The sequence below is a fragment of the Chiroxiphia lanceolata genome, chromosome 5, assembly GCF_009829145.1.
Source record: "Chiroxiphia lanceolata isolate bChiLan1 chromosome 5, bChiLan1.pri, whole genome shotgun sequence".
Taxonomy (NCBI): domain Eukaryota; kingdom Metazoa; phylum Chordata; class Aves; order Passeriformes; family Pipridae; genus Chiroxiphia; species Chiroxiphia lanceolata.
The window spans coordinates 73,256,091-73,273,556 of record NC_045641.1 but is presented as its reverse complement, the minus strand read 5'-3'; the positions used below and the strand labels follow the sequence as shown (position 1 = coordinate 73,273,556).

The 17,466-nt window shown below is 41.3% G+C and overlaps 1 protein-coding gene across 1 annotated transcript; it reads left to right on the top strand.

Moving 5' to 3' along the window:
• Positions 1-58: 58 nt before the first annotated feature.
• On the top strand, positions 59-17,466 carry TTLL1 (tubulin tyrosine ligase like 1). The gene is given in 12 exon segments (XM_032688772.1): positions 59-130; positions 1,243-1,442; positions 3,152-3,284; positions 4,527-4,735; positions 6,502-6,682; positions 7,828-7,962; positions 8,105-8,213; positions 10,509-10,652; positions 12,482-12,568; positions 13,471-13,546; positions 13,549-13,633; positions 15,009-17,466. Coding segments are annotated over 10 exon segments (1,269 nt in total). The 5' UTR covers positions 59-130; positions 1,243-1,442; positions 3,152-3,171; the 3' UTR covers positions 15,139-17,466.

Sequence of the window (17,466 nt, the reverse complement as noted above, 5' to 3'; positions counted from 1 at the left end):
CACAAGACATGGCGGCCGCGCCATGGCGGCCCCGCCCCGGGAGCGCCGCCGGAACGGGCGGGGCGATGGCGGCGGCCGGCGGGGACGGCCCGGCCTGAGGGGCAGCGGCGGCCGCGCCTCCCGCCCGCAGGTGAGAACGGGGCGGCGCGGGGAGGGTCGTGTGTGTCCGTGCCCCCTCCCCGACACCCCCTGCACACGCATTCCCCATCTTCCTCCTCCGTCCTTCTCACCCCTCTGCCCCCCCCACCACACACCCTCCATACACGCGCGGCCCCTTTCACCCACCACACGCACTCCCTTCATCCCACGATCACTCCATTCATCCCACCCACCCCCCCATTCACTCCACACGCACCCCATTCATCCCCCCCCACGTACCCCCATAAACCCCCCATACACTCCCGTTCACCCACACGCACCCCATACACCCCGCACCTCCACACTCCCATTCACCCTACACACCCACACCTCTGTTCACCCCACACACCTCCCCGTTCCCTCCCCATCCTCCACAGCCCCTCCCCAAACGCACACACTCCATTTACCTCACACACATACCCCATACACCCCACAGCTCCACCCCCATATACCACACACTTCCACACTGCCATTCACCCCACACACACCCCCATACACCCCCCACATCCACACCCCTGTTCACCCCCCCATGCAACCTTACACCCCTTCCCATACACCTAACGCACCCACACCCCCCGTACACACCCACACACCCCCAAAGCCCCCCTTTCCCCTACACCCCACACCCCCATACACCCACCCACACACTCCCAACACTGTACACCCCCACCCCACCATACATCCTGCACACACCCTATACATCCACCCCACCTCCCCCATATACCCCCCACACCCCCATACACCTCACACACCCACCCCCCCCCATACACACCCCTACACCCCCAACCCTCTCTTCCTCATACACCTCTCACACCCCCATACACCCCACCCCTCCCATACAGCCCCCCAACCCCCTCTTCCCCTTATACCCCTCACACCCCCATACACTCCACCTCTGTCATACAGCTCCTCACTCCCATAGACACCCCCCCTCTTCCCCATACACCCTCTCCACACCCCTCCATACACCCCACACACCCTCATACTCCCCTCATGCTCATACACCCCTCAACACACCCCACACCCCCTCATACCCCCCTCATGCCCATACCCAACACCCCCCAACACACCCCACACCTCCCCACCTCGACGTCTCTGTTGCAGCCTTGGGCTCCTCCTTATCCCTGACACTTCGGAAATCTCCCGACCTCCTCTTAGGGCCCAACTGCTTTGGCCAAACTGGATTTTCCAGTAAGGAACTCCACAATCAACCACACAGGGACATTTTTGTGCCATCAGAAGGACATGGAGCTGGCTGGGCCAGGTGCCTGCATGGCTTAACTTATATTTTGCAGTGTGGAAAGGTAAGTCTGCCGTCAGCACAACCGCCTTTGGTGGTGGTGGTGATGGCCTGGTTATCTGGAATACCTAGTTTGCAGATCAGAGGATTCCTGTAGAAAATTATGCTGTGTTAAAATTATACTGCTGAAAATAAGAAAGATTTTGCCATGACTTAATATGTTATTTCTTTGTGCACCCTTCTTGGTGGGTTTCAGTTGTCAATTTATAGAAAATTGGAAGATTTTGTTCTCAGGCCCCTTAAGCATCAATCTGAGATGTTCAAACTGTCTGCAGAAGCCAAGGAGGAATTCTCAGTTTGCTGTTTGTATTGTTATCCTTTCAGTCCTCCTGTAGCAGGAGGGATCTGTAAGGCCTAAGGTTCCCAAAACAGGAAAAGAATGGCAAACTTGTGATTTTTCTTTTTTGTTTCTGGTGGAAGTTATCTTCAATGTTTAGCCTTCCTGTGTGTGAATCTTCTGCTGGATTGTTTCTGGCTTCTGAAATCGAGCACAGTGCAGCCTCTGGGAGTCAACATAACTCCTCCCTGCTACCACAGAATCCACTTGCTGGATCAGGACATGGAATCTCTCAGGGTTCCTTGCCATAGGATGTGTAGCAGGTGTTGCTAATCCCTGAGATTTTAAACCCACAACAAGGTGGTGCGTGGCACTAGTGAGTCACTGACGGTCGATCCTACACACTTCAGTACAAATAAAGGAATCCCTTTGTTCCATTTCCTTTTGTTTTGGTGGTATCTGGAAGGCCCAGGGAGAGATCATGACCTTGCAGAACTGAGCACACACAAAAAGACAGACCCCGAGCCTTCATGTGCTCTTTTCTGTCTAAGCTTGATTTCAAATCGGTTTGCCAACGGGAATAAAAATAAGAGTGTCTGAAACTCTGTAAAATTGGAGTTTAGTAGTAAACGTTTCTGCCTTGTGGGATTTGACAGTATAAATAGTCTGTGGGGGAGCACTATATAATGGGTTATACCTCCTAGAAAGAAAGGAACTTTAGGGGCCTGAGCTTGCTGGGAATTGTACATCTCCATAGAGAGTCCTGGAAACTGAAAACCCCTTGAATTCCAGTCCAGTATCTTACTTGCAGAAATTATATTCACTACATTCATTACTCGCTTGCACTAATTAAATTACAACATTAGCGAAGGTGATTTTATGTTTTAATTTCCTTTTCAGTGGAAAATCGTCTGTGGAAGGGGAAGTAGATGGTGTTATATGTATGTGTGTGTGTGTAATAACCCCAGTCTCCCACTCCTTTGCGTGTTTTTTGTTCTGGGGAGAGAGTCTGCCTGTGGCTCGAAGAGATTTCCTTCTGAATTAGGATTGCCCTGCAGCTGATTTCTGGGAAGCACGGCCGGAATGATCCAGCGATCCTGACAAAGGCTGATCCGGGCGAGTGAGATCCCGTGTGGAAAGTGACACCTGGTGTCAGGAGCTGAAAGGCAGCTCAGAAACACTCCTCAGGTTTGGGGAAATCCTGCTGCCAGGGTTTAAGGAGATCAGCTTACAGGTCCCTGTAACTCCTGTCCTTGTGTGCAGTTGTCCTGTTGAGAAATGCAGGGTTTCACTCTGAACCTGAGACACTGTTTCCCTTGATTTTTAAATCAGTATATCTGTGTGGAAGTGATTTCTCTGTGCCCGTTCTGCTCTGACTTTCCTATGTCCTCCCCCCTATTTTCAGCTTCACATCTCCAAAATTTCTTTACCAACAGGTTGATCCTGCTTTGGGATAATGGCAGGAAAAGTGAAGTGGGTGACTGACATAGAAAAATCTGTTCTAATAAACAACTTTGAGAAAAGAGGGTGGATTCAGGTGGCAGAAAACGAAGACTGGAATTTTTATTGGTAAGTATGTTACAAATGCCAGTTTCTAAATTTGTGAAGCATTTTAGTGTCTTATGTCAATACCATAAATAATAAAGCAAAATACATATTGAACAATGAAAGGTGCAGAAATTAGAACTGATTTTTTTTGTCTGCAGTAATCAGAATTTTTCCTTTTCAGTTGGAGGGAATTTGTGGCTTCAGGGGAGTCTTTGAATGTGTCTTTTCCCAACGTTTTCTGATGACAAAACATGAGCAAAATAACCCAAGAGTACACAGTTGCAATATACAATAAAATACTGTTTTGTCCATGTTATGGAGGCTTGCCCTGTAACCAGAGTCCACTTTATTGTTTAATAATAAATGCCTTGTACTTTCCTTCTCCTTCATGATAATGATTTATGTGCAGACTAATTTTTCAGCATTTCAATACTGAGAGTGAATGTGAAATTAGATCAAGATTCTGCTGAAAGGAGGGGAGTAAATAATCTGCCTTCTTATTTGGTATTTATCTAAGACCACGAAATGCTGTCCTAGAATGCAGTAATCTGTTAATTGGCAGAAACAGCACTCTTTAAATAAACCAAACAATTTATAATGTCCCTTTCAAATACAGCAGAATGGCAGTTTGTGCTGCCAAATGTGCCCTTTGTGAACCACTCATTTAAACGGGCAGGAATCTGGTACTAATCTGCCCCTGCCTTTGGAATGCAACTGGGGGGAGTGGGGGGAACACTCATGGAAGTTGTTGTGTGACTGGTTGGTTTGGGTTTTTTTTTCCTTTCTGAAATGATAATGTTTCAGGTTGATGGTGTTCAGAGAATATTCTTAAATTTTCACTGTGAGACATCTAACCCTGAAAATTCTTGGCATCTATGTCCCTGCTCCTATCCTTTGTGGAAAATGTGGGAGATAACTGATTTGATGACTTTGTCCTAGGCTTCTGTAGCATTTGGGGGCACTTCAGTCATTTTTAGGCCCTGCTGGGGCTTGACCTGGCTGTCAACAAGCCAGAGAGTCCAGTAGGGGTAGTTTGTCATCTTCCTCACATTCGGGAGTAGTAGAGGGACTGATAAAACCTCCAGCTGGATTTCATTTGCTTTGCTAATAGAATTTCAGGATATGTTGGACTGTCACTGCAGCAAAACACTATACTATAAAGAGAAAGAAAAGAGGAAGAAATTGGAGCAAAACCATTTCTGCTTTGTCCTCCTGGGTTGTGTTTCTTGGGAGAAATAATTTGATGCCTGTCCTTGCTTTCAGGATGAGCGTGCAAACCATCAGGAATGTTTTCAGTGTGGAGACTGGATACCGCCTCTCTGATGACCAGATTGTCAATCACTTCCCAAACCACTATGAGCTGACCAGGAAAGATCTGATGGTGAAGAATATCAAGAGATACAGGAAAGAGCTTGAGAAAGAAGGAAGTCCTCTTGCAGAAAAGGATGAAAATGGGAAATACATTTATTTGGGTGCGTTGTTCTCATTGTCAGAGTTCATCTTTTTTCTTACATAGTCAATAACCTGGAATTGATCCAGCTTTTCTGAACCTCTGGAGTGTTAGAACATTGAAGTGACTGTCTTGAAATGCTCTGTTGCTGTCAGGGGAAAAAAAAAGTGCACTTTGTCCTAAAATTGTTTGCTGTTTTCTGCAAACCCAACACCCTTCCCTCTCCATCATCCCCTTTTCCCTCCCCTCAGATCTGGAGCATAAGGAAACACAGGAATAGGGAAAGTGATTCAAACAGTAGCAGCGAATGTTTCCTAGGAAATACTGTCTTTTCAAAGCTTTTCACAAGCCTTGCTTTGAAGAATAATATTTGACAAATTGAGAGGAATAGAGGGAACTTGTTGAAGTAGATACAAAGCAGGAATAAAGATTGAACATTTCCTTGTTTCCCTGTTGTATTCCCACAGCACTAAGCCACAGCTCCTCCACAGTGTTACTGCTCAAGGAGGAGCACAAATTCAGTTTTGATGCATGGAGTTTAGTTTTGTTTTAATTTTTAGGCTTAGCTTTGTAAGTAATAAGATCCTTAAAAACACTGAACTTAATAGAGCAGCATTATCTGACGCAACATTGGGTGAAGTGATAGTGAAATTATTATTTTTAAATGTGAGGGTGCAGAACTAGATTTGTGACTAGGATTTTTGTGGGGGTGTGTGGGAGTCAAGGGGATGGATTGGTTGGTTGGATTTTTGTTGGGTTTGATTCATTTTGGGGTTTTTAAACTTATTTTGGAGAGGGAAAATTGCAGGATTGAGGTACTTTGGAGTAAAATTAGTGGTGGAACCAAAGGACCCTGGTACTTCATATGATATAGGGTTGCAGTTTCTTTAATTCAAAAGTGAAAAACCATTATCTGAAAATCTTATACTGGAGCAAAAACTAAAATAAACTTTTGCAGAAAGGCTCTGGACAGAACTGAATGAACAAACACTTCAGAGGAGAAATTTGGGAGAAGTTTGAGAACAAAGAAAAAACCCAACAAAATAAAAAGAAAACCAGACTAAAAAAACCAACCAAACAAACCAAACCAAAAAAAACAACCAAGAACCCCGAAACTAAACCAAGAATAAATCAGGAATGAGGAGAGTTGGTTTGGGGGTCAGAAAGCATCAAAGTGAAACAGATGGGAATGTGTGGAGTTGATTTACATCTTGGGAAAGTGAGATGAAAACACTTCATATCCCATGTAAGAAAGAAGCAGTTCTTTATGGATGGAAGTGAAGATAATCTGATAGCAGGAAGGGAAAAGTGCTTTTCTTTAGGTTTCAGTAATCATGGTAAAACTGATTGTGGGAGAAAATAAGAATAACTCGTGGGGGTTACATGGAAATAAAAATTCCACATCCAAAGAGGAGGCAACATCAACATTCACGTTTTTGTCTGCACAGGGGATGATAAGTTGGTTAATGGAATGGTGAAATTTTGATTAAGTTAAAATGATATCTAGTACTCTAATGTCACAGCATATAAACAGAAGAAGAAAACTGATTCATGTGAATTAGAATCTGTTAATATGAAGGTGGCATCATATAATATTTTGCAATTGTTTAAGTAAAAAAGTAGAATTTAAATGGGATAAAAAGCAACATGGATCTTAATGAAGGTGGGTCATGCCGGACTGGAAAATTTAAGAGACAGAACCTTTTTTCCCCATCTCTATGTGTCAATAACCTTATCAGATATACTGTCCTTAATCGTGCACCTTTCTCTTTTCTCCCCTTAACTCAGATTTTGTTCCTGTGACTTTTATGCTTCCTGCCGATTATAATCTCTTTGTTGAAGAATTCAGGAAGAATCCCTCCAGCACTTGGATTATGAAACCTTGTGGCAAAGCCCAAGGGAAGGGGATATTTCTAATCAATAAACTCTCCCAGATTAAAAAATGGTCTCGAGACAGCAAAACATCTTCGTAAGTTCTTAAAACCTTAAAGCCTTTATTATATTTTCTGTATCAGGTGAACCACATCAACACTCTGATTGTCTGATGCATGGGAAAAGTATTCCATGATTGTTGTTGCTTTGTCATTATATACTTAGGTTTGCATTTAATCTCAGTTGTTATCTGGCTTCCTCCTTCAACAGGACTTGTTTTGGCATGAGGAGGTACAAAGAACTGTGCAAGTAACTATTCTTTATAAAAATGCTCTCAGTGTTGGGGGTTGGGGGGAAAACTGCACGGAAATAAATTGTTCTGCTTCTTAGTATTAAATAACAGGAAGCAAGAGAAAAATCTTCCCCTCAGCAATTTCAGTAATTATTTAATATGTATTAAATCACTTTCTAAGTTAGTACGAAGGAAGAATGGATTTATATGAAATAAACACATTGTCCTTTTGGAACAGAAAATAATACACCTCATGTTCATGAAACAGTTTAGCAATCTATGCTTTTCTCTACTGGGAGAAGTTTTGATCACAGAACTTATGTTAAGTTTTGTTCCTGTGATCAAGTGACTGGCCGAATATGACTTGAGTATTTGTTTCCCTGTTGGACTTGGAATCTGAGGAATGTCACAGTCTGAAAGTTACCTCAACTTTTCACAGCGGTTTGCAGTTGCACACCAAGCATAAATGCAAATATTCTGGTGGTGTAAGACCTTGAATAAGGAAGGTAATGTACTGTGTGCTCTTTGCTTGTCTGAACCATGCCAAGCTCTAAATCCTCTCTGAGGAAAAGACTGGCTTGTAGAGCTGCATTTAGAGTGGCTTGGTCAGCTACAGTGTTAACTTCAAAACTAGGTTTAAATGGTTAATTCATATGGGTCAATTTTATTTTTATATATATATACACATATACACACCAACTTTTATATATATATATATATATATATATGCACACACATACACACACATATTAACTTTTATACATATATATCTACACCAACATTTTTGGTGTTTAGTGCCTGGTGCCAAGTGTGTATTGTCAACCACCACAATTTTACACGTTCTCTTGGCAAAAGATGCAAGATTTCAGTCAATTCAAAAATTTACAGAATACTTCTAAAGAAAAAAAGACTTACTGGATTGTATTGCAAACATGACTTGTGTTTTTCAGGTTTGTGTCCCAGTCTTCCAAAGAAGCCTATGTGATTTCACTCTACATCAACAATCCCTTGCTTATTGGGGGAAAAAAATTTGACCTCCGTCTGTATGTTTTAGTATCTACCTACCGTCCTCTGCGGTGTTACATGTAAGTTTGTATACATTTGTATTTTGTTTTGAGACAGTGTCTGAAGCAGTCAAAATAATGTTGGGCTTGTTGCTGAAAAGAAGTTTTAACAGGCAGGTGGTAATTGTTGGCCTTTAACACATTTTAATGACTTTTTTTCAAGGTATAAACTTGGATTTTGCCGGTTTTGCACAGTAAAATACACCCCAAGCACCAGTGAATTGGACAACATGTTTGTGCATCTCACGAATGTTGCCATTCAGAAACACGGGGTAAGTGTTCTTAGGTGCTCTTTTGTAGCAAGACTGATCTTCTTAAGTTGTCCCAAAAACTTGGAATAAAAAGGTTTTGTTGTATTTTTCGTGACCTTGCAACTAAAATGCCTCAACTTGCACTTACAAATAAATAGATTTGGGAAGACTGGAGATCAAAAGTGTGCAAGATAATGAGTTGCAGCTCTGTAATAGGCTGTTGAGAAATGTTCAGCAGTTGAGAGCAGGGGTGTGTTTCCAGTCTCTTTCCATTTAAATGTTAATATGCTCACTTAGGGATTGAGCAATGAAATTAATGGTGCTTGGTTCATGTGGATTTGTGCTTTATAGCAGTGCTTTAATATCTCCTTCCTGATCTCTGTGTGCTGCCTGGCCAGCTGATGGCTTCCTCTTGCCTGGACAGAGATGTTCTACCTGCACAACAGCTCTGTCCTGGGATTTGCCATTGATATTCATAAAACACCTGGAAACACAACAGCTCTGACAGCACATCCCTGTGTCCCAGTGGGCTGAAGTTCAGCAGTGGGGAGGAAGGGCTGCTGGGTCAGGGGTGACGTGGCATTTTTGTCGGTGCTACAAACATTTCACTGCTCAGGTGCTGATTTGGGAAGTGCTTTAAACACATCGTGGTCTGACAGGGCACACTGAGAATTAGTTGTGGTACAAAAGCAGGTCCCACACAACTCAGAGAATAAATCCTGGTGCTGTTTTCAGTAGCAGTGAAGAGGTGAGGCGTGTCATATGTTGCCTCTCTTGTTATTATGTGCCCTTCCATCTTCTCTATCTGTCAAAAAGAATGGCCTTCAGAATTTTTCCCAAATAAAAGCAGCAGTGAAAGTGGTGGTGAGGTCATTTTGAGAGAATAAAGAACAGGAATGGGTATAGAAAGAGCAGCCTGAAAATGTGGAATCGTTGCTAGAATATTTGAAAAGCTTTTCTTAAATTGTAAACCCCTGCTATCTGTTGAGTTTTGCAGACAGGCATAAGAGAAGTTTAATGTAAAGCCATCCTGTTTGTTCTTCTCTTTTAGAAGTGCCTGTAACTTGGGAGGCACTTAGGCTGTACAGTTTTAGTCTTCTAAAACTCCACCTAATTTGAGCTGTCAAGTAATTTGTCAGAATTATGATGAGGTCTGGAAAAACTCTTCTAAGTTCTGGCTGTTAATCTCCACTCTGAGCCTTGTGTGAACACAGACTTCCAGTGGTTTGTACCCTCCAAGCTCATGCAAAAACATCCCTGATTTGGAAAGGGTACAAATCAGTATGGGGAGAGGGAAAGGGTAAAATTAAGGAAGGAGGATAAGTCAGAATACCCACTGTAATATTTCTGCTGGAAAATACAGTTCCAAGTCATTATTCACTGCATGTGCAATACAAGCAAGCAGCAATAATTCTTATACTTAATATTTTCACTCAGTGATCTACTGTGTAGCCTGCAATATCCTACTTTGTTTTAATGTCTTTAATTAAACAACTGTGATTGTGCAATGAAATGGTCTGGGGGGAACCTTTATAAAGGGACACAAAGCAATTTCCTGAGAGTTACCTGAGGGCTGAACATGTGTCTTTCCATCAGTGTGCACACCCTCTCTTTGCACTGGTCTTAGCATTTAAAGAGAAATAATGCAGAGCCTTGATAGCCTCTGAAAAGACAATGTAAGGTGTCCTCTTGGTTTTCCCAGTCCACTTTCAGTAACAGCAGGGTTTTGTACTGAATTACTTGAAAATTAACTTTTAAAAACAATTTGGGTTGTCATTTGTTTCCTTGTCTTCTTGAATGTAACTGTTGTCAGTTAAGAAGTCTGTTAAGAAGAGACCATGTTTGCCTTGTGGGGAACAGACAAGTCCTATTTTAAATGAATAAACACAGACAAGCACTTTCAAGTGCTGCATTTAAAAACAGCCAACTTCAGTGAAATTTAGCTATTGCTCCCTTAATTGTTTCTCCCTTTTCCCCAGAGGAGGAAAACATTCAATTCTTCCTTTCACAATTTAAAACTTACATTTCTAGATCTTAAATCATGTCTTACTCTAAAACTGTCAAAGTACCCATTGTTTTTTTCTTCTAAGAAAGATTTGTTACTTGACTTGCAATGTGAGATATCAGCATATATAATAAAAACAGTTGTCTCTGTAGGAGGCAGTTCAAAGTAAAGCTGCAAGAACAATTTGCCAAGTTTCTTTTTAGAGCAACACTTTCATGTAACTGTAAGAGTGGACTTTTTGTGTGAATGAAAAAAAAACCTGCTGAGCCACTTCAAAGTCTTAGACTGAATGAATTCCTTAAACCCTTCAGGATGATTACAACCACATCCATGGGGGGAAGTGGACAGTGAGTAACTTAAGGCTGTACCTGGAGAGCACCCGTGGAAAAGAAGTCACCAACAAGTTATTTGATGAAATCCACTGGATCATTGTGCAGTCCCTGAAGGCTGTGGCGGTGAGTACTGTCCCTGCAGTGCTGCCAGCTGCACCATTGGGGCTGCAGGCTTCTCACAGCCATCAAAGTGAGTTTGCCAGCAAAATCCCTGCGTGTGTCTGCTGCTGTTTGAGTGATGGTGTTGGTGCTGATGTCTGCAGTGCTGTCATCTCTTGATTTCTCTGAGAATCTTGGGTGGGTGAGCTGTCTGCCTGTGTTTGAAGGAGTGGGTAAATCTCTTTCCTTGAGGGCTTTGTGAGCTATTTAATATGACTCGATACTGCCCTTGTGAATAGGATTAAGTTCTGCCAAGATGTGTGATGTCATTGCAGCAATAACAAATGTGTCAAGGAAAAAAATACCTCTGGAGGACAATTCAGCAGAGAAAACCTCAGGCTATTAGTTCATCAGAGTTGCATAACCTACTTTCACCTCTTCTATACACAAGTCACGTAGTTATAATGAACTTTTATTAAAAAAAAAAAGATAGAAGAAACAACCAGTCCTGCTTGAATGACTTTGTGGTGTTTGGGTAACATCCTGTGATAACTTCAGAGAGCAGGTATTGCTCTGTGGGTCACCTGGGGTAACTGAAGAGCCCAGGACTCTCCTGTTCCCAAGTGCATTGTCTTGTCCTCTGTTTTGGGTTGGTCTTGGCACTGCTGTGAGCTGAGTCAGCTCTCTGACAAATTGCTCCCTTGCTTTATTGACGGGTTTAGTGTTCTGCCAGTGCAATGAGCTGAGTCATGGAAGGAGCAGAACACCAGACTCAGCACGAGGAGGAAGGACAAGGTCACACAGCAAAGAGCAGTGGGAGGTGGGGAAGCTCAGCTTAACTTGGCCTCTGCTGGGCAATCCTATTTGGAAACAGTTGGGAGAGCAAAAGGGATTAAATCCAATGGTAGCAGAACCTAGAAGAGAAGAGAAAAAGTGCTGAGAATGACTGAGCATGAAATTTGTTGGTCCTCTGGCTTTCTGACAACGGCAAATGTAATGAGATGCTTGTTCCTCCTTCCCCCTTTCAGTCCCTGAAGAACTGAAAAGCTCTCATTATTAGTTTGGGGGAAAACATCTCCCTAACCTGTTACTAAGGTTTCTCTAAAAGATCTGATGAGATTTGCATAGAAGAAGAGTCTTACTGTGCCCACTGCAAATGTTGAGCAGGTGCTGGAAAGCTCCTGATTCTCTAGAGGATCAGCCAAGCACGACTTGTTCCTTGGTCTCTCCTGGCTTTGGGGTTATAGTTGGCTTGAGCTAATTATAATTTAAAAAGGCATCTTGGAATTGCTTGACCTAAAGTCTCTTCATAGTTGCAGCAGCAGGATAAAAGAAATGGTTTTGAATGAGTCTTCTTTTCCTAAATTTTAAAGAATTTGTGGAGCTGTACATTTTCAAAGTTCCTGTTTTCTCCTGATGTGTGCAGGCTTTAAATGTTGTTACTGCTTTTGCTAGATATGAAAACACTTATTTTTACACTGGAAATATAATGGAAAGTTAATGTAACTTCATACTTGGCATCAGTGCAATCTTTAGTATTGAAACTTTTGCTTACAGCTTGGGGAAAAAGAAGGCAATCCTGAACTTACTAGTTGGGAGAACAAAAAGGGATTTAAACCAATGTTAGCAGACTCTTTAAAGAGAAGAGAAAAGAAAAAGTGTTGAGAATGATTAAGCATGTGATTTGCTGGTCCCTTGTCTTATATCAGCTTATATCAGAGTCACAGCACTGAAAACCAATGTAGAAGATTCACAATGTCATCACATTGTAGCAAACGAAGTGTGTAATCAGGTTACTTACTGAATTGTTGATTTTAATGCATATTTTTGTCTTTTCCTTTTTTTTTTTTTAGCCTGTAATGAATAATGATAAACACTGCTTTGAGTGCTATGGGTATGATATTATCATCGATGACAAGCTGAAACCCTGGCTAATTGAGGTAAAGTTGCATGAAATACAGGAAAAAACTCCCTTCTTATTTCACAGGAAAAAACTAAGTAGATTTCAATGTAGTCGTTCCTCTTTTTAAACAATGTTTTTTGTTCTTTCATAAGTGGATTAAGAAAAATTATGGAAAGTGAAATGGGCCATGTGATGACCAAATTGGTGTTTCTATTTTTTGAATCCAGTGCCTTCATACAGTTGGACTTCAGAATGTTTGCAGCCCTGTTAGATAGTGTAGCTGTAAAATTGGCATTGGCTTGATGGAGCATAACATCAAATGAAGTTTTTTTAACAGTAAATTTAAGTTTTAGATGCTGTCAGTGTAGTGCTTCGAACAGAGAGCGTGGATATGTTTTTCCAGCTCAAAATTTCACAGAATCACGGAATATTCTGAGTTGGAAGGGACCCACAAGGATCATCAAGTCCAACTCTTAGGTGAATGGCCCAAACAGGGATCAAACCCACAACCTTGACCTTATTAGCACCCTGCTCCAACCAAGAGGGGAGAACAGATTAAGAACTTAAATAAAAGTTGTTTACCTAGAAGAGGCCCCTGGGTTTCTGTATGTAACAGTGAACTGGGTAGATTTTAAGTACTGAAATTTATGGGGTTTGTAACCATGTAAACTTAGTTAAAAAAAAAAAAATCTCTGTCTTGTGTGATTCACCCTGGTGATCTCATCTGAATAAAAATCTCCAGGCTGACACTGCAGTGGTGTGGTACTTTCCTTTTTAAGTAAAAAGAGAAATTCCCTGTGGGGGGATTCCTTCCAGTGTCTGAGGAACTGAGATGTGCTTTGAGTCTTCCCCTGTAGAACACACAGCCGTCACAGATGCACTTTGGAGAACTTTATACCACCCAAACATTGATGCTGGCTTTATTTTTGTCCTTTGTAGGTCAATGCTTCCCCTTCCCTCACTTCCAGCACTGCTAATGATCGGATCCTGAAGTATAATCTGATTAATGACACCCTCACATTGCCGTGCCTAACGGGGAAATTCCTGACTGTAAATGGAATAAATCTCCACCAAAGGAGGTCCTTGGCAATTATGAAGTCTTGTAAGTTTTGTCAGTGCTTTATATTGTGGTTTTCTGTCACCTCACTGTTTTATTCATGTCTAATGTAGACCAAAGAGAGGCGGTGAACTTCATTCTGGAGGGAAAAATGGGCATAAAGTACCACTTCATGTCTTTGGAGCTGCAACAGTGACTTTGGAGGTGGGAGGAGTTGTCTCACCTCATGTCCAGAGAGAATGTTGTCTGATAAGCCCCTGATTGCACCTTCTGAGCTTCCAGCAACCAGATTTGAGGGACAGAAAGAGAATGTTTGTCTTCTACATGCGTAGGACTGTAATTGTATTGAGGGTAATAGATGGTAGTTAAAAAGATATAATAGTTATTTGATGCAAATTTTGTCTCAGTTCACAGAAATAGTGCTTCTTGACTCCTGTAATTCACGGAGGTAACAATAAATAAAGTTGTCAGATGCTTTTTAAATTCCTCCATCTGTATTATAAGGAGAGAAATGAGTTACATACATGGTAGCAGTGAATACCCATAAAATAGTGTAACTCAGTATATATTTTGATTGTTCTACACAATATCATAGTATTATCTTTTGTTAATTACAATTACCTATCTATAGCTAAATTCTGCTTGGAATTTGCATAGCAGCTGAGAGATCAGTATACACTGAGTTATATACTTAGGTAAGTGTATAACTCAGTATACTTAGATAACTCAGTATATAGAGTTATCTGAGGCCATAGATATTAAGGGCTATTATAAGATATTTAAAGATATTTTATATGGATATATGAGAAGGTATTACACAGATATATTAAAAATTACATAGGTATATTAAAAATATTTTAGATATTGTAAAGGCTTAGCTATTTAAAGAACTACTCATCACTGTGGTGAAGTGTTGCCAAATCCATGTCATGAAATGCATTTAATTTAATCACATGGTTGCTCAGTTCACCTCATTCTTTCCCTTCTCACTCTCTGATGCAACAGTGGGGTTTTTAACACTGCAGCTAAAAATCCTCCCTTTGAAGCAACAGCTTAAGATTTTATTTAACTGGCAGCAGCCTCGTGTTCTGCTTAACCACAGAGACCTGCAGAAGTACATGGGAAGTTTCACAAGCACAAAATTTCACAAGCTCAGGAGTTTTGACTAAAGCTGCCAGATGGTTTGTGTTTCTCTCAAAATGCAGCTCAAGGTATTTCAGATGATCTGTGTTGTAAAATCACACGTATTTCGTAGAATCATGGGTGCATGTCGTACCATGCAGGCACGAAGCTGTGTGTGGGACAGCTTGTGTTCACTTTCAGGGCTAGATATTAAGCAAAATAGAATATAAAAACAGAATGTAGAGGTCTTACTTTGTCTGTGTAACAGGAGCAGGCACTGAACTTGTCTCATTTCCAGGTATGATGAGGAGATGGCACAGAGTGATGGGCCCGAGCGGGACCCGAGGGGTCGCTCTGGGCAATCCGCTGGAGCCAAAGGAAGTCGTGCAAGGGATTTAGGAAAGCCTGTCCTGACCACCTGGAAGTGATAACAGGAAAAACAGCTGCACTCCTGGTAGGAAGATATCACGAGTAAAACAGCAGTTTTGCAACAGGTTCCTGTGTTTTGCTGCACTGCGTGTAGGAAATACTAAAGGAGATGAAACAGTCTCTGAAAAGAAGTGAAACAAATATTCAAAAACCAGGAACTTTACTAGACATACACTGGCTTGATTGTTATTACAACAATATATGTATAGTGTGTATGTATATGTAATAATATTTATATAATTTGTATAAACTGATATTATCTTGGTAATGATTAAGAGCTTTCTGTATAAAGATGACAACTCCAAATATGCATTCTGAAAGAAACTCTTTGCTGTGCTGGGTATTATTTATTTCCTCCAGCAGCCTATCCCTTGCTCCCTGTAAGAAATGAGCTGTGGATTCTGTAAAAGGGTGAGAGAGGTAAGTGTTAACATTGTCATGATGCTCTTGTAGTAAAAGAAGAGCAAATAGAAAAAATTAGGAATACATGCACTTGAGGCTAATGTCAGTTAATGCAGCTAATGATTTATATCAGGATTAAGAAATTGGAAAAGAGCTCTTTATGTGCTGAGGGTTGGGGGTTTTTATTTCCTTTAAGTGTTCTGAGCATCTAATTCTTTGAAGGTAGAAAGCTTGGTGGACTGAGGGAGTGTTTCAATGGTATGTGGATGGTATATTGACTATTTCACTAGCCATTAATGTTTGTTTTGAGATGATGCACGTCTGTGGAAAAAGAGACAGAACAACCACATACTGTGATACATCTCATTGCTGAAGCTGATGGAAAAATCTTCATTTGCACCAGAACCTCTTAGTATGTTTATGTATGTATATAAGTCAAATATCTGTATATTTTTATATATTTTATGTGTGCTCTAGCAAAATACTGTTGCACATGGCGAGCTATTTCTGGTAGCTTTGATAACAACAGTTGTGATGATTAGCTGCCAAAACATAGAGCAAAAGATAAAATGGGTATTTAAATGCTGTTAGTTCTTCTAACAGCAGACTAGATAATAAACTAGTTGGATCCGTGATTGCTGAGAGTTGTAAATGTCCATGGAGCCATAAATTTGACCTCGTCCCCAGAGTTTTCAGTTTCTTGAGCACAGAAAACAGACCTCTTTGCTTGCTTTGGAAGGTCCTTCTAGCAGAGGGCAGGAACTGTGGTCTTTGGGACAGTTGGTGCTGATGACTCTTCAGTCTGAACACAGGGCAGAGGGCAGATGTGGGCTGGGCTCACCAGGAGTACCCTTACACATAGTCTGGGATTCATCCTTGCAGTGAAGAATGGAATATGGGGACTGAGTCACTCCAAGTGTAATCTTGGTCTTCGTTGGTCTTGTATGTTCCATTAAAATAAAGACCAAATCCAGCTGATTCGTGTTCATCAGACTCCAGTCTTCTCACTGGCCTCTGCAAAAGCACCTTCTAGTTGGCTCTTGAAAAAGGCTAAGAAAAGATGATCCATGCAGGGTAGTAAAGCTCATCTAAATTCCAGGTCTCACATATTTTTGGGGTTGGGATCTTCTGGTTTTGCTTGGGGTGTTTTATTGGTTTTTGTTTTGTTTTGTTTGGGGGTTTTTTTGTTGGGTTGGGTTTTTTTTTTGGTTGGTTGGTTTTTTTTTTTAGTTCCTGTGAGTCCTGCTTGCATATTTGAACCTTGACAGGTAAGTAGATGTGTTAATCATCAGCAGTGTTGTTTTAATTATGTGATATTTAGTGGGCAGATGTTTCCAGTTTTACCCCCAGCTGCCTGTCAGGGGTAAAGTGGGAAGTAGTGACAGCCTTAGGAACTATGAGACTGTAGTAAATAGGATTTTATACTCATAACATACCAACTGAGGTGCAGTGACTTTCAGTCTCACTTTTGGGAAGGCTTAAAGTGAAAGCAAAACTAGGATTTATTGCTGTAGAAGGCTTTGGAGACTTAATCCAGGGGATACTTTCAGATGTAATTTCACTGATGGTAATAATCTTGATCCTGATCTAAATAATCTTGTTCTTTCAAACTAGTTTGCAGGTGGTTACTCTGTGTTGTGTTATTACAGTGAGTTCAGTCAGGGCCTCCAGAACACAGACACTGCCAAGACAGAATAGTATGGCACTGCCTGTGATATTACTGATATGGAATATTCTCATTTAATTGTTCAGGGGGGTTCTAATGGCTTGGAAAGGGTGAACTCACTTGGGCTTGTACCCTCAGTATTCAGTATAATAAAGCCTCTCTTCCATTGATTTAACATGATGACAGTTTTTCAGAAGTCAGGGCTGGAATTCTTGGCATTGCTTTCAAAGAATAAAGATTTCTGTCCCAGTGTGTAGCA